The sequence below is a fragment of the Equus przewalskii genome, chromosome 23, assembly GCF_037783145.1.
Source record: "Equus przewalskii isolate Varuska chromosome 23, EquPr2, whole genome shotgun sequence".
In the NCBI taxonomy this organism is placed as follows: Eukaryota; Metazoa; Chordata; class Mammalia; order Perissodactyla; family Equidae; genus Equus; species Equus przewalskii.
Window position 1 is genome coordinate 22,185,858 of NC_091853.1, and position 22,604 is coordinate 22,208,461.

A 22,604-nucleotide genomic window follows, 5' to 3' on the forward strand; every position below is an offset into this window, starting at 1 on the left:
AGGAGGCTGATGACACCTGCTTGCCTCACGGGGTTGCTGAAGGTGCTCCGTCAGGTTGATTGGCAGCGTATGCCAGCCTCTGCTGCTATGGGAATGAGCTGTCAGAGGATCAGGTAGGGAAAGCTTTCACCTCATTGTGCTTCTCTCTCCTGAACTCTCTTTTTCTTTTTGTAGCCAAGTTTCACAATATAATAATCTACACTCATCAGCTTCACTTTCATTTTTGTCAAAACATCAGTAGCATTTAGTATTATATTGTTATGACTATGTAAATGTTCTTCAGTATGAGTCAGGTAATCATTAGTGTATTTTCTTTCTTGAACAGCTTTCCATCCGCTTTGGAATAATTGCTTTATTTTTTCTGTTTGCTTTGTTTGTTATTGTATCTATCACTAAATCTTTCCCAAACACTTCAATAGAACTGTAAAATTCCTTTCAATACGGTAAACACTTCAGGTTATCCATCAAATTCATTTCTGAAACCTTTTCCTTTTTCTTGGAGATATTCCTCTGGGAGCCTTTTGTCTTCCTATCCTAGTCTGGACTGGTTGCTCTCTAGGCCTACTGGAAAGCTTTCGTCCTGTCTGTTCCCTTCCTCATCACCCTGGGCATTTCCTTTGCTTCTCTTCTGTTTTGAGTCATGTTCCCTGGTTCCTGTGTGTCCTTCTTTCTTGATTTATTCCCTTGTTTAGGTGTAGCACATCCTCTGCCACCCACCGCCTATCCCCACTCACCCCCGGCCGTTCAGCACCAAATCCTCTTTTAAGGCAGCTGTTTATAACATCGTGAAGCTTTTAGTCTCCTTTCAATTTCCCTGTTAGATTAGCCTCACCCTCCTTTGTGCCTCCACAGCACACTCTCTCATAGCCTTGGTCCATCTTACGTGTCGAGCACCTACTCTACATGTCAGGCGTTATGTTCAACACTAGGGAGTCCAAGAGTTGGAGAAGGAGGGTCTTGTTCCCAAGGATGTTCTGAAGGAGAAATAACACCATGGTTCTCGCTGGAGGCAGTACTGCCCCCTAGTGGCCATTTTGAAAAAGTGTGGGGAAGATTTTGGTTACCAGAGTAACAGGAAGGAAGAGCTGGCATTTTGTAGTTAGGGGCCAGGAATACTAAATGTTTTCTGTCTCCAGCACAACTTTAGGATATTCCACCAGACATTCATCTGTGAAAATCTTTTTATAATGATCCAAGCCTGGGACCTAACTCCATTTTATACACAAAACCAAACTACTCTTGGCACTTTTTACATTGTCATTGTGCAACAGAGAAGACAGCTATTGTTGTCCATCAGTGTGGGTTTATAGACAAACTTTTTGTAAGTAACATGTATTTCTAAAAAGAAATTAAGAATCCCTTGGATGATAGATTATTTTGTAAATCATGCAATAACAATTGCATGAAGAATATAATTGCCTTACCCTATATATAAAAGTAAGATAACTTCCTAGAATAAATGTTAAAAAAGATTTTGTTCATTACTGTGTGTATGTGTGTATATATTGAGGTATAACATACAGTACGCAGCTTGATACATTTGTAATACACATTGTAATACACATTAATACATGTAACTGCCGCCGTGATCTAGATATACTGAGTGTCTACATAGTTGGGAAACAGGATAAACTTATTTTTAAACAGTATATTAGTTATATTTTCAAATAATGCGGCCATTATGTTTGCATGTATACAATAATTACAATCCGACGTGTCCCCAAAAATCTGAAAACATGAGGAAAATAGTGTATTTATTGTATTTTTTGCATATTAACAAATGGACCCATTGTTTTAAATTTAGAAGTATTTTACCTGAAAAGACAATTTGAGGTTGAAGAAACGGATAGTGAGTATATTATTTGGTTATGTAACTAACACATTTATCCTGCTTCCCAACTTTACGGACACTGTATAAAATTTCCAGTACCTAATAAAGTTTCCTTGGACTCCTTTCTGTTCTGTATTCTGCTGCCATCAGTGGTAACCACTATTTTGACTTACATCTTCATATTTCTTCAGATATTCTTTCTATCTCTGTTAGTTAACATGTGCGGGAAAGATAAACTAAAAAGGAACAAAGTAAACAAGCAAACCTTTGCAAACAGAGCTACTTTTTATCATCTAACTATGAAAATGTTTTAGATTCAGTTACAACGTTCATACTCCCTTTTTTCAAAAGGCAATGAATTACTTAGAGCATATCCAACATTTTAATTGGAAAGGGTTTTGGTACAGTATATAGTTATTACAAAAGCAACAAAGCTGATCGGAAATAAAGGTTTGTAAGTCCTTTTAATAGTGTTAGAACCAACGTTAATGAATAGAAACACAAAATCTAGGAATCTCATTTTTTTATTAATAGAAATGATTTAAAATATTTCCTATGGGGGTTGACCCCGTGGCCGAGTGGTTAAGTTCTCGCGCTCCACTGCTGCGACCCTGTGTTTCGTAGGTTCGAATCCTGGACATGGACATGGCAACACTCATTAGGCCATGCTGAGGTGGCATCCCACCTGCCACAACTAGAAGGACCCGCAACTAAGAATATACAACTATGTACCTGGGGGTTTTGGGGAGAAAAAGGAAAGAATAAAAAATCTTTAAAAAAAATAAAATAAAATAAAATAAAATATTTCCTACTGGGGCCAGCCCGGTGGCACAGCAGTTAAGTGCGCACGTTCCGCTTTGGTGGCCCGGGGTTTGCCGGTTCAGATCCTGGATGCGGACATGGCACCAGTCGGCAAGCCGTGCTGTGGCAGGTGTCCCACATATAAAGTAGAGGAAGATGGGCATGGATGTTAGCTCAGGGCTAGTCTTCCTCAGCAAAAAGAGGAGGATTGGCAGCGGATGTTAGCTCAGGGCTAATCTTCCTCAAAAACAAACAAACAAATATTTCCTATTATTGCCACACTTAATATTATAAATTATATTTTTGTACAATAAGACATGTGAATATTAAAATTTTAATATTAAAAGTCTATTAGAAACTTAGTTGTATTTTGGGTTGCTTGTCTTTAATCTTGCTTTGACTCTGTCCGCAGAGGTCAACCGTATATCTTCTCTGTAGTTTCTCATATTCATGTTCTTGCCTAATCCATCCTTCATTCTCCATTGCCTTTTGACACATTGATCTCTAAAGTCTTTTTAAGTGAATGCATATACTGAGAGTACTCTGAATAAAGGTGGAATTCCAAAGTAGAACATAAGTTTTCTGTAGGGTTTAATCTTACACCTTCCTATGTTATAATGTAGGGAATTACTTTGACTGACACTTTTTTTTTCTTTTTTAGGATTGGCACCTGAGCTAACATCTGTTGCCAATCTTTTTTTCTTCTTCTTCTTCCCAAGGCCCCCCAGTACATAGTTGTATATTCTTGGTTGTGGGTCCTTCTAGTTGTGGCATGTGAAACACTGCCTCAGCATGACTTGATGAGTGGTGCCACGTCTGTGCCCAGGATCCAAACCAGTGAGACCCTGGGCCACCGAAGCAGAGCACATGAACTTAACCACTCAGCCACGGGGCTGGCCCCAACACAACACGTTTAATAAGGCCATCATATTTGGAGAAATGCTGTACCTCCTAGTTTTCATTATTTTAACAGCCTGTACTTTTTCTTGGTATGTTATCTGTACTCTATTAAGGTTATTTCTTCTTATCATAGTCACATAAATCTAATCCATTATTTCTTATATAACACTAGTTTTTCTAGTTCTAGCCATACCTCTGATCTTTTCTTTTCTATATAGAATGGCTTGTGATATAAATTTTCTTAAATCCAGATTTCCTTGGTATAAATAGGTACAAGTATCTGAGTACCTCATTATGTCTTCTGATATGGGTGGATCTAGGCATATTAAACATTAAATAATATTCTATTATGATAAACATCTGTTTCTCCATTATATTTCTATTTATGTGTATAGAAATATTATCTATGAGTTTTATTTTAGAATAGCAAAGGAGTTTTACAAAATGTGTTTTGAAGGGGGAGATTGGGTCTGATAGGGTTGAGAAACACTATTCTAAGCAAATTAATGCAGTGAAATCTTCCCGGTGTTGTGCTGGAACACAGCGGGACACAGCGGGACACAGCAGGAGCCTGTTGTAGCAGGGCAATGGTCAGTGCAGGCAAGGGGTGGAATGTGGCAGGGCCTGTGGAAATGCGAGACTGCCCAGGAAAATTCGAGCTGACTTTGAAAAAGTACCGACTTGTTTCGGCATGTTTCTATGTGTCTCTCTCTTCTAAACTGACAGTTCTTTGAGGGACAAAGACCATTTTTCCTTACTCTGAGTCCCTAGTGCTGGGCCTAGTCCATGGAAAATGCATAATAAACATTGGAAGAATGGGCAACTCTCACATAGGTGTGCAAGTTTGATGGGGAGAGGATAAGTGTGGGCCTGGCTAAAAGCCAGACTGCCACAGAGCACCAAAGGATGGATCATTTATTTGCCATACCCAGGAGAAAATAATTGCCTGCATACTTTGGAGGGATCTCCCCAAATCTTAAAAGAATTTAAATTAAATTAGCATATTATTCTAAGGCAAGGGTCCTTAGAATATGGGGGGACTATGAACTTGGATAGGAAAAAGATAACATTGTTATTTTTACTAATCTCAAACTGAAATTTAGCATTTCCTTCCATTTTGAATGCAGGTAATAGTGGTAGTATTAATAGTACTTGTAACTTTTTTTGCTACTAGAAGCCACAAATATTTTCAATTTCAGTTGTTGCAGATATATCACAATATTGTTTATACTCATTATTTTCATATTATGGTAATTATTAGACCTGCCACCGATCTTGGTATTTCAAAGAAGCACATGTATTACCTATCACAATTTTTTAATAATTATACTTTTAAATTTTATTTTAAAACATTATCCTGGAATTCTAGAGTAAGCAAAACTAATGTATAATGATAGAAATCAGATGAGTGGTTACTTCTTGTAGAGAAGATTGACTGGGAAAGGGGCACAAGAGAACTTTGCAGGGTGATGGAAAGTGCCTTGGTCTTGGTGTCCCGTGTCTTGGTATACATTTGTCAAAGGTGATTGAATGTTAAACGTAAGGCTGCATTTCACTGCATGTAAATTATACTTCAATTTAAAAAACAAATACATTAAAAAATATTCTCAGAAGGGGTCCATAGGCTTCACCAAATTGCCAAAGAAATCTCTGGTAACAAAAAAGGTTAAGTGGGGCCAGCCCAGTGGCGCAGAGGTTATGTGCACACGTTCTGCTTCGGTGGCCTGGGGTTCGACGGTTCAGATCCCGGATGCGGACATGGCACTGCTTGACAAGCCATGCTGTGGTAGGCGTCCCACATACAAAGTAGAGGAAGATGAGCATGGATATTAGCTCAGGGCCAACCTTCATCAGCAAGAAGAGGAGGATTGGCAGCAGTTAGCTCAGGGCTAATCTTCCTCAAAAAAAAAAAAAAAAAGTTAAGAACCATTTTTCTGAGGCCATCATGATGCCTTTGGCTTTCCCCTTCTTTGAGTGCCCTTTTTCTCTCAGTTGCTTTTGCTATTCATTTCCTTTTTTTCTAATTATGTTCTCACTTTTTTGAGCTAAGGAAAGTCAGAAAAGAAAAACAGCAGCTATGAAAGAAATCCTTTGCTTGGCTTATTGGCCAATCTCTTGAGGCCAACAAAGCTATGGCCCTCCTAACACAGTTATGTACTTGCTTAGACTTTAAGAAATTTCTGGTGAGAACTACTCTTCTCAAAACTAATTGGTAGATGATTTTGTAATGAAATGATTTTTCTTATCTCCAGTTTTGCTTGGAGTTTTGGTAGGATTGTTATCCCTCTGTGTTATTAAATATGCAGTTCTGTTATGAAGTAGCCATGAACATTTGTAACAAAGATTGGAAGAAAATGAAATGTATTAGGAATCAGAAAAGATCAAGGAAGTAAGGAAAGAAAAATTAATATTACTGACAATCCAGTCTAGGTGTTTGTTTCCCAAAAATTCCATCTAGGTGTCCTCAGTGCAGTGTGATTGTATATTCTAAGTTCAAATATGTTTTACTTGTATAAAATTCAGAGTAATACAAATATCAAATATTAGCCTATATTTATTTTAAAATGTGATGATAGTGCTTGGGAATGTTAAACATAGCGGTAGATGATATATAGAACAAACAGTCTCTCTTTTAGGAGCACACGGTGTTAAGACTACTTGCAGTCAACTCTTGTTATCTGTTATCTTATGCTTATAAGTATTAGTTTTACTCTACTGTTCTAGTATTTTCCCAGTCTTTTTATTTATCTGGATAAATTTAATAGGACACTTGTTTTGATAGATTACAGAGTATTCTAAGAAAGATTGAGCTAAAGTGAATAGTCCTAATAGGTTTTTCTCCAGATAGCATCTGCGCATCTGTTATGAGTTGGTACTAGGTAAAAAACCTAAAATACTGTTTGACCGTTTCTTTGCAGCCTCTTGTATGGAAAATTTGAAATGCAGAGGAGAAACAGTAGCTAAGGAGATCAGTGAAGTCATGAAGGTAAAAGCTACACGCTAAAAAATCTTAAAATGACCAATATGTATAACTAGGTATTTGCTTTCAACATCCAGGTGTGTTTAGTCTGTTGTAACAGGAATTCTCAGTCTTTTAAATAGATCTTTAATGAATCTATTAAGTGATAGTAACATTCAGGATAACTACCATTTATTAGGCACCTATTTTGTGCCAGCATTATACCTGGCTGCTTTAAAGGTTGGTTGTATATTTGAGTTCTGAGAGTTAGCAGTCCATCAAACAATTTTGGATAATAATACCAGCTAACATTTAGTGAGCATTTAGTATGGTCAGGCAGCATCCAACTGCTTTACATATATTATATTAGCTCATTTAATCCTTGCAGTAACCCTCTGAGATGGGTACTGCTATTTCCCTGTTTTACAGAGGCTAAGTAGATTGCCCAAATAAATAACTGAGCCAGGATTTAAGGCCTGGACGTTTGGCTCCAGAGCCTATTCTCTCAACCACTATATTATACTGCATATCCAACTTGGAGTCTTAATATTATTACAATAAAATTGTTTATATTCTTGACATTTATGTGACCCAAACAGGAAAACATTTGGATTTCTAGTATATGAAAATTATTTTTAAACTCCTTCCAAATTTCGCCTGTTGTGATAATTTTCTATAACATTCTTTTGTGGTTTGTATTGATTCCAGGATTTTCTGGTGCTCATGCTTCTCTCTTAGCATGTTCTCTTTTTTTTGAGGAACATTAGCCCTGAGCTAATATCCATCACCAATCCTCTTTTTGCTGAGGAAGACTGGCCCTGAGCTAACATCTGTGCCCATCTTCCTCTATTTTATATGTGGGACACCTGCCATAGCATGGCTTGATAAGTGGAGCATAGGTCCGCACCTGGGATCCAAACCAGCTAACCCCAGGCCGCCGAAGTGGAGCGCACAAACTTAACCACTGTGCCACTGGGCCGGCCCTCTCTTAGCATGTTCTTGATCAGGAATGGGCCAGGCTAAAATCCAGCCTGCCACCTGTTTTGTAAATAAAATTTTATTGGGACACAGCCATGTCCATTTATTTACTTATTATCTATGGCTTCTTTACGTTACAATGACTAAGTTGGATAATTGTGACAAAGATGTAAGGCCCCCAGAGCCTAAAATATTTACTGTGTGGCCCTTTACAGGAAAAATGTGCTGATCCCTGCTCTCAATGATTAAGATTTCTAAAATACTACTATCCTGAAATATGTAATCTCAGACCTTAAATCCTTAGCTCTGAAATTCTGTCTCCTGTTCTGCCAAAGTGTTATTTACTACCAGGCATTATAGGAATAGAACTAATCTTTTTGGTCTTACCTTTTGGCTAAAATTCCTCAGCCAAAACTGATATTTTAAGGTATAGTCGAATATCTATGATGCGGAAAATTAGGTCTTAGAAAAAGCCTTGACCCAAAGAATTAAAATTTTAGAGTGTTGTGTCTGTCTCTGTGTGTTTGTTTGAGATTAATGTTGCGTATGACTTTTTTTGGTTTTTCTTTTTCTTTTAAGTCCTTGCCTGCATTAATTGAACAAGGAGATGGATTCTCCCAAGTTTTAAAGATGCAGCCTGTTATCCAGCTCCAGAGAGTCCACCAAGAAGTCTTTTCCGGTTGTTATAGGAAAGCAGATGTTAAACCTGAGAGCTTTATAACACAAATAGAGACCACGCCAACAGAGACTTCTACCAGGAAAAGCACTGACATAGTCCTGAAAAGAAAGCGAAGTAAAGACTGTCCCCAGAGAAAATGGTATCCACTGCGGCCAAAGAGAATTAATCTTGATACATAAGCTCTTTTTGTTTATCTGAGGAGTTGAAATTAGGCACTATCAGCATTTAGATTATAGCCTAATGCTTAGACAGAACTCCATTTACAACAACAAATAACTCTTTGGTGATTCTTTATAGAAGTATAGTGGCTCTGTTCTGGCATATGATGTCATATTGTGTTTCTTTCCTCGCTATTTCCTCTATAGCCAATGAAAAGAATGGTTTTTGAATATTGGCACAAAGCCCATCAGTGGGCATTAAGAGTGCAAACTTTTGCTGTCCTTAGATGCCATCCATTCTTGGCTGCCCTTCAGCTTTTATGGAATTTCATGAGTAACATATTCTGTTGGGTTTTTTGGATATACGTCTTTCTTAAAAAGAACTGTGCAGCAGTTGTCTGTCTTTAAGTGCTGGGAGTAATCATTAGTCCTGCACAGGAGCCAGTGCAGTGGTTTTTTTGATTTTGTTTTTGATGCTGTTTGATTTATCAAGTTAACATGGAGATGACAAGATTGGTTTTGACGTTGTTACTCCAAATTCAGCTAATTTGGATTTGTAGGATTAATTTTAGGATTTTTAATTTTTGCTTTGTAAGACAAAGAAGACTGTCATTTTTGCAAGACTTTCTCTTAGAAATAAAAATTGGCATGTAGCCACTGGTTCTGGCCCACCTTTTGTTTTCCGTAGACCTTTTAACTTTTAAACATAATTTGACTTTGGGACTAATATTTTCTTTTCAGGATTTCTCATTAATTCTTTTAGATGATTCCAGTTCAAAAATATATATCAGGTTAATGCATTAACAAATTGTCATTGTGGAGTAACTGTAGATGCAGTCACACTGAACTCTTTTACATTTAAGGATGTTTCTATGTCAAGGATATAATCATTGGTAGAAGTCTGAGAAGGCTGTGTTGCCTCTACTTCTAACATTTAACTAGTTTCTTAGAGCTCTTATTGTGTCTGCTGCTCACATTAGTATAGTGTAGGCAGGGCCGTCTAACTTGCCAGCTCTTTCCCCTTTTGATGACTGTGTACCTTCATTCATTTGCAGAGGAATTTGCTAATCATGAAGTTGGGAAATCTGTACTTCTCTTGTTTGTTATATCTTAATAATCATAAATGTCTAAATGTGACAGAAAGTCTGTCTCGGTGAAGAAGACTTACAAAGCCACTTTATGCTCTCTGTATTTTAATGTGACAATTTGAGATCTTTATATTTGTACACCGCAGTGTGTTTTTAATTAAAATAATGTACGAAGACTGAAGTCTTGATACTGTGTGTTTTTAGGAGCTGTCTCAGGCATTCTCAGTCAGCTTTAGTTGGATGGCAGGTCAGGACCCTGCATTTCAGCACATACTAAATTCCGCTTTAAAACTGTTTTGAAGCTACAGAGTGTTACTATTCTAATTCAGTGCCTATTTTTAATAGTATAAAATTCTATATGAATTGGTTCACTTCAAAAGCCTGTAAATGAAAGAATTATTAATTCTCCTAGCTTAGATAATTGCATTGTGATTATATAAGAAAATGTCTCCCTTTTTTAGAGTTTAATGACTTAATGTCTTAGATTTGCTCTGAAATATGTGAGCAAAGAAAAAAGAAGAGGAAAAGAAATAGATTAAGCAGATGAGGCAAAAATCTTGATAATGATGGATCTGTGTGATATATTCTTTCTAGTCTTGTGTTTGGAAATTTTTATAATTGAAAAAAAAGTTTATTTTATTTTAAAGCCCCAGACAGTTGAAACTTGAAATCCCTGAGAGCCCAAAGTTTCACTGCACAGTTAGAGCAGAGTTCCAAATGAAATTGGGAAAGACAGTATATTAGTGTTATTAACTAGGGTAGACATGGCTAATGTCAATAGTAACATTGGATAAGTATACACTTTTAAGGAGAGAAATTGAATTTCTGCTTAGACAAAGAACTAGCTAGCTAAGATGATGAAAAGTAAGAAAGTCTGTAGTCGTAGGGAATGTTGAAGGAAGAAACAGAAAATCAAATGTTGACCTCCCTATGATAAAAAGAAGGCTGGCTTGGATAGAGTCTTAAAATTTCTTTTTGACAAAAACAAACACAAAAATATAGCACAAGAAGGTCAAATCCAGTTCCAAGGGGGAAGGAACACCATAAAAGCAGCTGGTTCCTGAAATCAGTGAAGGAAAATCTGTGTAAGTCTGCTTGAGTTGCTGTAACAAAATACCCCAGACCGTGTAGCTTAAACAACAGAAATGTAATTTCTCACAGTTCTGGAGGCTTGAAGTTCAAAATCGAGGTGCCAGCAAATTCGGTTTCTGGCAAAGTCTCTCTTCCTTCGTGTGGGATGGGGGATGGGGGAGTGCTAGTGCCTTCTTATAAGGATATTAATTCTGTTGGATCAAGGCCCCGTCCATATGGCCTCATTTAACTTTAATTACTTCCTTAGAGGTCCCATCTCCAAATACAGCCACACTGGGAGTTGGAGCTTCAACAAAGGGTTTTTGAGAGAACACAAACATTCAGTCCATAACACTAGACAACAGAAATCTTACCCTAGACCTCTTTCTCTGGGTCTTTATGGCTTGGGCTGCATAGAGAACAAAGTCAATAAAATCAGACTTTTTATTTGCTTCAAAATGTACCTATCTCTAAGACTGAGGTTTTTTAAAAGATTTTATTTTTCCTTTTTCTCCACAAAGGCCCCCAGTACATAGTTGTGTATTTTTAGTTGTGGGTCCCTTTAGTTGTGGCATGTGGGATGCCGCCTCAGCATGGCTTGACGAGCGGTGCCATGTCCTCGCCCAGGACTCGAACCGGCAAAACCCTGGGCCACCGAAGCAGAGCGCGTGAACTTAACCACTCGGCCACAGGGCCGGCCCCTAAGACTGAGTTTTTTTGCCTTCTGTTGAAGCCTTGGGTTTTCCCTATCTGCCTTCATTCATTTATTCATCCATTCAACAAATACATGTTAGGCACCTACTCAGTTAAAAAGTCAGGTTCAGAGCATAGTCTCTGAGCCACAGATCTTCTGGGTTCAGATTTCTGCTCTACCTTTATTAAATGCTATTGGGCAAGTACTTAACCTCTCTGTGGTACCGTTTTCTCATATGTATCACGGGGGTGATGATACTACCTACTGCATAGAGTTACTATGAGAAGTAGATGAATTCATAATATAAAGTCCTTAGACTAGTTCTTGGCACATAGTGTACATAGCATTCTATAAGCACTATTATTACTTGGTTTGATAAAGGAAATGAAAACTCATGGGGTAAACATTGTCTTCAAGAAGCTCATATTCTAGTGAGGAAAATGAGCATGTGAACAATGATCAGGCGACGCAGCAAATGCTATATGGATGTCTGCATGGGGAACTTTGGGGAGAAGACATGGAAATCTCATTGAGGAAGTGACATTTGAACAGTCTGAATATTTTAGGCAAATAATCAGGGGGGAAGATTCCCAGGAGTGTGAAGGGAATTTGCCAAGGCAGGTGGTTGGGAGAGAGCGTGGTGTGTTGGAGGACCATCAGATACGTCTCCGTTATGGGTCTCGCTCATCTAAAGAGACTGGCTACAGGTGAACCTGAAGAGATAGGTTCGGCTCTTAAGAACTTTGTACTTCTTAGGATTGGTGATAAGGAACCATTAACTTGAACAAAGGAGGGGAAAGGAAGTGGAAATCTATTGAATCCATTTTCCTCTGTGTAGCATTTACCCGAAAATAGCAATAACAAGAAAGAGGAGGGGCCGGCCCCGTGGCCGAGTGCTTAAGTTTGTGTGCTCCGCTGTGGTAGCCCAGGGTTTCGCTGGTTCGGATCCTGGCGCGGACATGGCACCACTTGTCAGGCCACGTTGAGGCAGCGTCCCACATGCTACAACTAGAAGGACCTGCAACTAAGATATACAACTATGTACTGGGGGGATTTGGGGAGATAAAGCAGAAAAAAAAAAAAAAGATTGACAGTTGTTAGCTCAGGTGCCAATCTTTAAAAAAAAAAAAAAGAGGAACACTCATGTTTTGATGAAACCAGGAGGTATGTCGCCCCAAACCATAGCATATAAAGAAGGAAAATGTATGGAGGAAAGAATAATAAATTATCAGATCAGGGAGAAATCAAACTTAAATGTCTGCTGAGAGACATTGATAAGAGAAATCCAATTTGCCCCTAGAATCTGGACAACTGAAAAATGGAGGACACCACAAAAGGCTGACGTGAGGTGGAGGAGCCTGAAAATGAGCTAGTGTCCTCATCCCTTCCACTCACTGTCAGTAACTGCCTCTGCCAAAGGAGCTTGTGTTCCAGAACAACTGAAAGAGGCCCTAGAGAGTAAGGGTGAAACGCAGAGCGAAAAATGGTCAAAATGAAATTCTGCATTGGAGTGGAAAGACTTGAGGTTCCAGAATACTGGCCGCCCCGCTCACACACTGGGATGATCCTTCTTTCGAGAGACTGAACAACCCCAGAGAAAAGATTTACAGGGAGTGATATTTGGAGGTCCCCAACCACATGCCCAGCTGGCTGATCCAGTCACTCCGTGGTGCAGCCATCTAGTCGCTAAGCCCCAGTCCCTTAGAGCTTCCGGGAGCATTTATGTATTTCACTCTCAAAAATGAATGGGCATACTGAAAAAGTGGAAGCACCCTAAAAATCCATCAATAGTAGAATGAAAAGATAAATTGTGGCATATACGCATAAATACTACACAGGAATTTAGAAAAAAATTATTTTTAAATAATGGCTTTAATCATCATCTTTAGTATACAGTAGGGGAAAGTGTGCTTTAATATACATCATACTAGAGATGCTGGCAAGGTTGGAAGTTACTCCTAATGTTGAGAGCTATAAAAGCTAGTTTGTACATGACAAGACAATGAGAGAAAAAAAGCAATCCCTTTGAAACAAAATTTAAAAATAAAAAAAATATGTTCATAGTGGTTTGTATCAACAGTATGCATTTTGTGACAATAACATGTAGAGATTGAGCACCCTAGGGCTCTCTTCATATCCTAAAGAAAATTAGCATTTACATTATTCATGGGTTGAACTGAATTAAAAAAAGATCAGTTGTACACTTAGCCCTTAGGATAAACTGCCCTAAGGTGTACAGCTTTAACACCATCATTAAAGTTGTTTGCAAAAGGAATAGAGAATCAAAAAACTAAACATTTTTTCATGTGAGTGGAGAGTCTGTCATTTGCTGTTATAACCAGCAGATGCCATTCATCAAGTCAAAAATGGAAGGGGGGCCCCAGAAACACACTATCTGAGCAAGCTGACCAATACACATGGCAGTTTTAAAATGGAGATTATACACTGTATGTTACAAGTCCAAACCAGGCAGTGTCAAGATGACATCTATTTCTTTGCTTGCTTTGTGATCGTACCTTGGAGGTGTTACGGGTCTCGTGGCATTCAGCTTCTTTTTCTCTGCAGGCTTTAATACCTGAAAAGAGCACATTAGTGTTTTGTCCACATTCATCATGGCACCTGCGTTATCAAACTTGCCATAATAACTGGGTGCAGAAAACAGAGTGACCAACTGCCTCTTTGCAAAAAATTCATATCCATCTTCAGCCACCTGATGGGCTCTACATATAAGATCCAAATCATGCTTAAGGAGAAATTTTGCAACTACTTCTGCATCAAATGTGAAGGACACTGCTCTGTCATTTTCACCCCAGCCTAAGACATCTTTATTGGGGTCAGACCACAAAAGATTGCAAAGAAGACCTTGATCCAGTACATCAGTTGGTCACATAATTCACCGAATCTCCTCCACAGTTGGAAGATCTGGTGATAAACCTCCATGACAGCAGAATATTTTCTCATCCACGATGACTGCTATTGGTAAATAATTAAAGCAGCCTGTGAAAGTTTTCCACAGTTTAATGTTATATCTTCTTTTACATTTATCATAAGATCCATAAATTCTATTGATGCTGGCACATTCGTGGTTTTCTCTGAGAAGAAAAAAATTCTCAGGATGTTTGATTTTGGAAGCCATTAAGAGGCACTAGTCTCTGACGACTGCTTCCCGCTGTCCACATAGTCCCCAAGAAACAAGTAGTTGCTTTCTGGTGGGAAACCACCGTACTTGAGAAGTTGAAGCAAATCATAGTATTGCCCCTGGATATCACCACATATTTTGAGTGGCGCTTCAAGTTCTAGTAGGATAGGCTGGCTGAGAAAGATCTCTCGAGACTTTAAGCAGAGTCCTCTGATTTCATTCTCCTGTAGCTGGACATTCTTGCCAGGCTTGGACCTCTCACTGCCAGCAGCCGTTGGATGACGCTGTCAAAGTTGAGTTTATCTGTTTCCGCCATCACCTTCCCACCCCAGTCCCTCCTGGCGCGGTGTGACCGCTGGCTCGCACCCGGGACTCACACCTTCTTTCCCACGACACAAGCACAGAGGCAGTGGTGGTGGCTGTGGCAGCAACCATGGCGAGTCCCCTGCAATCACCCGACTCCTTGCTCCCTCCTTCTCTCCTCACTGGAACCACGAGCAAAACCCAAAATTATTGATACACACAACAACATGGATAAATCTCAGACGTTATGTTGAATGAAAGAAGCCAGGCACGAAAGAGTACATGCTGTGCATGAAATCACAGAATAGGCAAAATTAATCTATAGTGGTTACTTACGGGGGGGAGGGCGGATATTAACTGGGGATGGTCACAGAACACTTTTGGGTAAAGGAAATGTTCTTCATCTTGATCTGAGTGGTGCTCACATGACTGTGTACATATGTAAAATTTCACTGAGCTATGCATTTAAAATTTCTGCATTTTATCTAAGTTTTATCTAAAACACACACACACACACATACAAATTGAGTTTCACCAGATATTTGAGGGAAGTCTCCAACAACAGACCAAAAATCTGTGAGTCCCACAAAGGCAGGAATGTTTGTTCTGTCCTCTGATGTATCCTAGGCACCTAGCATAGTGTCTGGCATATGATAGTTTCTCAATGCATATTGGTTAAGTGAATGAATGAAAACAAACACTAGCACACAAAAACCAAAGAGAAAATAGGATCTCAAAGAAAACAGAGATAAAAACATAACAAAGTGCCGGAATAATTACTGTCCTCCCAGAGATAAGAGAAGATGCTGCATCTATTTAAAAAAAAAATGCTATTAAAGAATGTTTGGTAGACAAGAAAGAGTTCTTGAAAACCAAAAGTGTAAAAGTTGAAATAAATTCAGTAGGAGGGCTAGAAGATAATATGAAATTTCCCCAAAAGTAAAAGAAAAAGATTAAGAAATGGCAAATTAGAAAAGAGAAGAATAAAGAGAATAAATGCAGAAGGTGCAATGTCTAATTGATATCCTTTCCAGAAGGAGAGCGCAGAAAAAAAAAGAGGAGTCAAAATTATCAAAGAAACAATGCACTTACCGTATGACCCAGCAATGCCACTCCGAGGTCTAAATCTAAGAGAATTGAAGACATGTCTACACAATAACTTGTACATGGATGTTTTTAGCAGCAACCCAAATATCTATCAACTGATGCATGGATAATAAAATGTGGTATATCCGACTGATGGAATATTATTTGGCAATAAGAAGTATGGTACATGCTATAATGTGGATGAAACTCGAAAACACGCTAAGTGACAGGAGTCGCTTACAAAAGACTCTTTTCTGTGACTCCATTTATATGAAATGTCCAGAATAGGCAAATCTATAGAAACAGAAAATAGATTAGTGATTGCCTAGGGCTGGAGGGAGGCAGAGGGTGGGAGGAATAGGGAATGACTACTAATGGGTATGGGGTTTCTCTTGGGGGTGATGAAAATGATCGAAAATTGATAGTGATGGTTGTTTTGTGAATGTGCCAAAACCCATTGAACTGTACATTTTAAATGGGTGAATTGTATAGTATGTGAGGTGTATCTCAAAGAGAGTAAAGAAATAGAAATAATACAAGAAACATTTTCAGAACTGAAGGATGCTAAGACTCCAGATGGAAAAAGCCACTGAGCGTTCAGCATAAGAAATGAAAAAAGACAAGAAACAAAAAACCAAAATCATCCCCTGCCCCAAGGCCATGTTACTGAGATATGTTCACTGAGAGCAGTTTGATAAAGAGAAGTTCCTAAAAGTTTCCACTAAGGGAAAAAAGTCATAAGGAAAGGGGAATTGGGGGCTGGCCCTGAGGCCGAATGGTTAAGTTTGCACACTCTGCTTCCACAGCCCAGGGTTTTCCTGGTTCAGATCCTGTGTGCGGACCTGGCACCACTGGTCGGGCCATGCTGAGGTGGCATCCAACATAGCACAACCAGAAGGACCTGCAGCTAGAGTATACAACTCTGTAGAGAGGGGCTTTGGGAAGAAAGGGGGAGGGGGAGGAGGAGGAGAAGGAGAAGGAAGAAAGAAGATTGGCAACAGATGTTAGCCCATGTGCCAGTCTTTAAAAAAAAAAAGGCAGAGGGGGGAATTGGAATGGCACCAAACTACTAAACAACAATTCTAGAATCTAGAAGTCTCTGAAGCAATACAATCTGGAAATTTTCAGTATAAATGATTTGCACCTAGGATTCTATACCCAGCCAAACTATCAATTAGGTGTGAGGTTAGCCAAAAGCCATTCTTAGACATGCAAAATCTCTTAAAAAAAAAAATTATCTCCAAAGCATCTAGTTTGGGGGCACTGCTAGAGAATGTGCTCCACTTTAAAGGGTAAATCAAAAAAGAAGTAGTCATGGGATGTAGGAAAGAAAGGCTCCAAGATAGAGAGGAGCAGACTCAAGTCCACAGGACACTAACTATTCAGCAGATCTGCAGAACAGTCTAGTCAGACCAGGCTGGAATATGAACATGTAGGACACCAAAAGAGAGATGGTCAGGAGGAGAAAATATAATTGACAACACAAGAGATAGTTTTAACTACCTGGAAAATTGTATAAAGGAGATATTTTATCATTTTCAGATGTTCAAAGAAACAAATAACGAATCAGGCCATTATTCACTATAGCAACAGCAGAAAATTGCACAAGAAAAGAAATGTAATCATAGTTACAAATTGCCTCCACGGTGTACAATTTTTATATACACATAATAATGAAGACGCCAAATCTGAATTCAATAAATAATTGAGACAGTTGTATGAGGAGGGGAAGAGGACTGGGAATTCATCCCATACAGCACAGACACGGGACAGTCAGAATGGAGAGTGGTCAAAGCACTGGAACAGGGTTCTGGAGGGCCCCCTTAGCTGCTGGGTCCTGCGGAAGTCCAGGGTATCCCAGTGCAGGAACTGGAGCAGCCAGGGTGGCAGGGATGGCGCACGGAGGAAGCTTCCGTATCCACCAGTACAGAAGTTCATTTTGCAATAGCGAAACAACTCATATGGTTGTAACTGTGTGACCATCTGAATATCAGCCACGAAATGGGAATGTTGGAGAGTGAAATCTTTGCCATAGTTGAAAGTCAGTGCATAATCTCTAAAACAGCTGAATCAAGAGATAGCACACTATGGATATTATTCAGTAAATATCAGAAAAAAACAGTTAAGAGAGTGGGCAGTGGTTAACTTTCTGGATGAACCTAGGCTGGGAAAGTGGGCCAAGAAACTGATATTTTTTGTTATAAGCCATGATTCTTTAAATAATGTTCATATACTACTTGTGTAAAAATAAATTTGATTTTCAAATGATTTTAAAACTGTAACACATATGCAAGTGAACATGAATTACCATTGACACTGTCTTCCACTTTTCTTATCATTGAGAATTAAGAAACAAATTATACCCCAGAGGCTGTCACAGGGTTTCAGTTCCATTATCTCAGTATATTTCAGATAAAGCTTGTAGTTTCTGTTTTTAGCTAAGAGTTTTAGTTTTGGTTTCTTTGGAGTTTTTTTTTTTTCCTCCCCCTGACCATTTGTTTTGCAAATAGATTCTATTATCAAGCCTCTGTGTACAAAAATAAAGAAAAAAATATCTTTCTAGAGAACCACTGAAGGGCTTGTGGGGATTTTATATGAAAAGATTTGGGGAGATTAATATTATATTCATTTGAAGCCTCGGGGGTGAAGAATCCTCCCATAATTCATTGCTGTTATCTCTACGTTGCTTGTACCCTGTGGGCCCTTCGCTAATATTAGTCAAATGAATAAATGATTTCATTTTGCAAATTTCTAACTTGTCACTTCCCTTAGATCACAATCTCAGGCATTAATGACTTGTGGCTTTCGTATTCGTTTTTAATTGAACTTAGAAGATGGACTTACTATTTCGGGGTGGTGGGGAGAGGGGTGGTCAGGGATTGGGATTTAAAGGATTGAGGGCAAATCATTAGGAAACTCAGCCGAATCAGAATTCGAGAGTCTCCTGGCTCCTAACGCTTAAGTCTTGTCCCCATATCCCTGAGGACATCAGAGCAGAGGATGACATTCACATCCCTCAGATTGACTCCACGGTGCTAGCAGATGCATTTGCTCTCTGACCCTCTTTTCCTCTGATTTCTGGGTGACGTGGGGTAGCCACAGAAGGAAACCTCTCTCCTCAGGGTCCCCTGCTCCAGCTGGTTCCCGTGTCTGTGGAAAATTAGACAAGACTGTCTGGCCTTGTCATTCTGTCTCATTCTGTCATCACCTAAACTGGCCTCATTGAGAGAATGGCTCCCATGCCTTTGGGCTCATACCTAGTCACGGAATTTAAGGCCTTCCCAGCTGCCCCCATGTGTGGCTCTGTGGCCCACATCTGCCATGATGGCCCTGGAGCTCTCTGTCCATTTCTGCCCCTGGTGTCTCCTCGATGGGAATCCCCTCCGTGCCCCTCTTCACCGGTCAGTAAGTATCTGACACTTGAGCATTTCATTCTTTTCGTTCCTTCAAACTCTTCTGAGGTTTAGTTCCTCCACGAAGCAGCCTGTGGTTACCCTCCCCCTTCAGGGTCCTTGCTGCCCCCTTCACCCCAGCAGCGCTCAGTCCTCCCGTCCCTGCCCCCTGCAGTACCAGCTGGGTCAGTGGCTTTTTCCCAGGCTTGAGCCCGCTTGTTCCTTTGTTCCTGCATCGGAAGCTCCTCTTCTTTTGAGCCATTTTACAGTTGAGCATCTCCACCAGAAGAGTAGGTCGGAAAAGGAGAAGAGGGGAAGATTTGACCTGCGTGTCTTGGTTCATTTCCTCTCCTGTTAAAAAAACTTAGTGGGAAAAAGGTTAAAATAAGTGGGGGTATGAATTCTCTCAGCTTTGTCATATTCTATATCCACCGCGTCTGCCCACCTCTGATCCTGTGAGGGTGTAGAAATTAGGGGATGGCAGGGGTAGAAAAACATTTGGCCAACTGGTAGGACACCTCTCCTCCAGGTTCCACACATCCCAGCTCCAGAGCCTTATGATCACGTTCCCAATCACATTCCAAACAATATTTTAAGATCATTTTTTGTAATCACGCCTTCTTTTATTCTATAGATACTCAGTGAATCCAAACAGTGTGCTAAGCTGTGGGGATATACAGGTATAAACTAAGGCACAGACCCTGCCCACAAGCAATCTGCCACTCATGAGAGACGTCAGTGGCAGCTGGAAATCCAATAGGGTGGAAGGAAAGGCCCAGAAGAGAGGGGGGCAATCCTGTACTGTTGTGGGGTTCCAGGCTCCCAGAGGGAAGATTAGGGTGAAAGTCGTGGGTTTTGAGGTGTCTGTGGAAATAGCTGCTTACAAGAAATTGTTTTGTCTGGTTTCGGAAACTACAATGGAGCACTAAGAAATTCCTGTAATTTACTGGCAAATCTTAATACTCACTTCAATTTCTCTTAGTTATAAGCCCAACCCAAGAAGTTTTCTTTTAAAGGAAATTATCAGATTTGATGAACAATTGCTTCTCTAGAAATATTCCATACTAAAACAAATCCTCATTTCTTTTGTCTTCACACTCAAAGGAACAAAGGTTCAAAAACATAAATAAACACTGCACAGCTGTCTGTGCGTGATGGACTCTGTGAGCCCCACCCTCCACCCCTAGCACTCCCAGGCTTGCAATCAGTTTGCTGGGGGCTTTGCCCTGGAACCCCTTTCCCTCCCAGCTCTTATCCAAGTCAGAGAGAGAGGAAACAGAAGAGGGACGGACTGAGATGTGGCCAAGAAAGGGACGATGATCAAGTTTGCCCCATGTTGTCTGGGAAGCATCGCACTCTCCGGAGATCTCATCGAATGGCCTAGAAGATGTGCAGATAAGCCTGTGGTTCCCTTCACTATTTAATGCATCAGATCAGAGCCTCAGAATTCTCAGAAACCATTTTTCTAACAATACTCTTTTTCTCTTTCATATCTCCCTATAAATCTGATTTGAAAAAATTGTTTAAACAAACCCATAATGTCAGATTTGTGCTAGCTGCATGAGCTCACCATTTATTCTACTCTTGGTAGTTCAAGATAAAAGAGTACCCAAAGAAAAGGAAAAGATGAAGCAAAGTCACGGCTGTAACAGAGTAGCAAATTTGGGTGAAAAGCCATTAATAAATAGCGTGAATTATAAAGCTGTTTAAAGCAGCATATTTTTAAAACAAGCACACAACGAATCCACTATATGCCCAGAATCGTACAAAAATACTTTCTTATACGTGTTTAAATGGAGTCTTATCACCTTATTTGCTGAAGGTAAGAGTGATAAAATACTAGTAGTTGCCCTCTGTTGAGTGATTCCCATGTGCCAGGAACACGCTAAGAGCTTCACAAACGTCATCTCATTTAATGCTCAAAACAACCCATGAGGTGGGGCTGTTACCATCTCCATGCTCAGGATGCAGAGATGGAGGTGAGAGAGGGTATGCACTGCTACCTATGCCCAAGTCTGCGGACTACACCCAGCAGAGCGACATGGCCTGACTCCAACCCCACCTCCAGCCTCTCCCGGTAGTACACAGTAAAGGCCCTTGCCCTGGGTCTCAGATGTCCTTGCTGTTACACCGCAGCCACCTCTCTCTCTCTCTCTCAATCTTTTTTTAGTGACGTATGGTAACAACAAACATTTCTAAATTTCCCAGGAGTGAATGAACAGCTAACATTCCCAGGTAACAGCAGCATCTAAGAAACTGCCCAAAGTGCTTTCAAGCAATTGATTATCTTAAGGAGATTCAATATGGCCTTTTGCTGTTAATTGCTTGGGAACTGTACATCCTCATAGCCAACCATTCCTTCATTGTGGGGAGCTAACAGCCCTGCCTGTTCAGGATTACGGTTAGAAGAAATTCTGAATGGGCAAGCTCTGAAATAGTAAGGTTTCAAAGCAACCTCCAGACAGTCAAGTCATCAAGTTTTTTGGAGAAATATGTGCGACTCATTTTATTCATCATCCTTCTCTTTGGTGGCATGTGTATGATGTTAATCTAAATTATAAAAGAAATAATTTTAGTTTTCTCCTCGAAATTGTATGTTTTCCAAATTTATGCACTGTCTCTTACAAGGTTAATGTTTTGAAAACATTGAAACGGACTTATTTTTGTTTCCCCAGTTAAACCTTGTCCCCTCCTGGCCTTCTATGTCTAAGGCTGAGCTCTGAGGAGAGGAGCACGGCCCTGCTTGGAAACAGAGGGCTGTGGCACAGCTGGGAGTCTCCAGGCCAGTCCTGAGCGCCATATATAAATTTTTTTCTGAGGAAGATTAGCCCTGAGCTAACATCTGCCAATCCTTCTCTTTTTGCTGAGGAAGACTGGCCCTGAGCTAACATCCGTGCCCATCTTCCTCCACTTTATATGTGGGACGCCTACCACAGCATGGCTTGCCAAGCGGTGCCATATCCGCACCCGGGATCCGAACCGGCGAACCCCGGGCCACGGAAGTGGAATGTGCGCACTTAACCACTGGGCCACTGGGCCAGCCCCTGGGCTAGTTCTTTTAAAGGCCTATTGCTACCATAACTCTGCTTGATTATGAAATTTCTAAGCATTTGGTTGATCAAAATATCTGGAAGCCACTTTGGAAGATCATATACTCTTCTCCTGTTTTCAGGAATTATAGGAGGTTTTTTTGGTAATCAATTGCTGCATAACAAGTCATCCCCCCAAATAGTGGCTTAAAAAAAACAATCAAATGGTTATTTGCTCAGAGTTCTGCAATCTGAGCTGGGCTCAGTTGGATGGTTCTTCTGCTGGTCTTGCTGCTGGTCACTCACGTGGCTGCATTCAGTTGGTGAGTTGGCTGGAGGCTGGGTTCAGGTGGACTTGGGATGGCTAAGCGTCTCTCTCTTTCCCTCTGGTCTCAGGGCCTCTCCTTTTCCAGTGGCCTCTCCACATGACTTCTCCAACATAGTAGCTGGATTTCTTACATGGTAGCTCAGAGCTCCCCAAACCACCAATGCAGAA

At 40.1% G+C, this 22,604-nt stretch overlaps 1 protein-coding gene and 1 pseudogene across 2 annotated transcripts in view; one reads left to right on the forward strand and one right to left on the reverse strand.

Moving 5' to 3' along the window:
- NSL1 (NSL1 component of MIS12 kinetochore complex) overlaps positions 1–9,570 on the forward strand; it is a 32,478-nt gene extending 22,908 nt beyond the window's left edge. The window contains exons 5-6 of one of the 2 annotated variants that reach the window (XM_008525306.2): positions 6,451–6,518; positions 8,049–9,570. In XM_008525306.2, the coding sequence (XP_008523528.1) occupies positions 6,451–6,518; positions 8,049–8,327 (347 nt within the window). In that variant the 3' untranslated portion in view covers positions 8,328–9,570. The remainder of the gene's footprint in view (positions 1–6,450; positions 6,519–8,048) is intronic. The other variant, XM_070591407.1, reaches the window with a different exon arrangement.
- Positions 9,571–13,646: 4,076 nt separating this feature from the next.
- On the reverse strand, positions 13,647–14,614 carry LOC103554313 (serine/threonine-protein phosphatase PP1-gamma catalytic subunit pseudogene; annotated as a pseudogene).
- Positions 14,615–22,604: the final 7,990 nt, after the last annotated feature.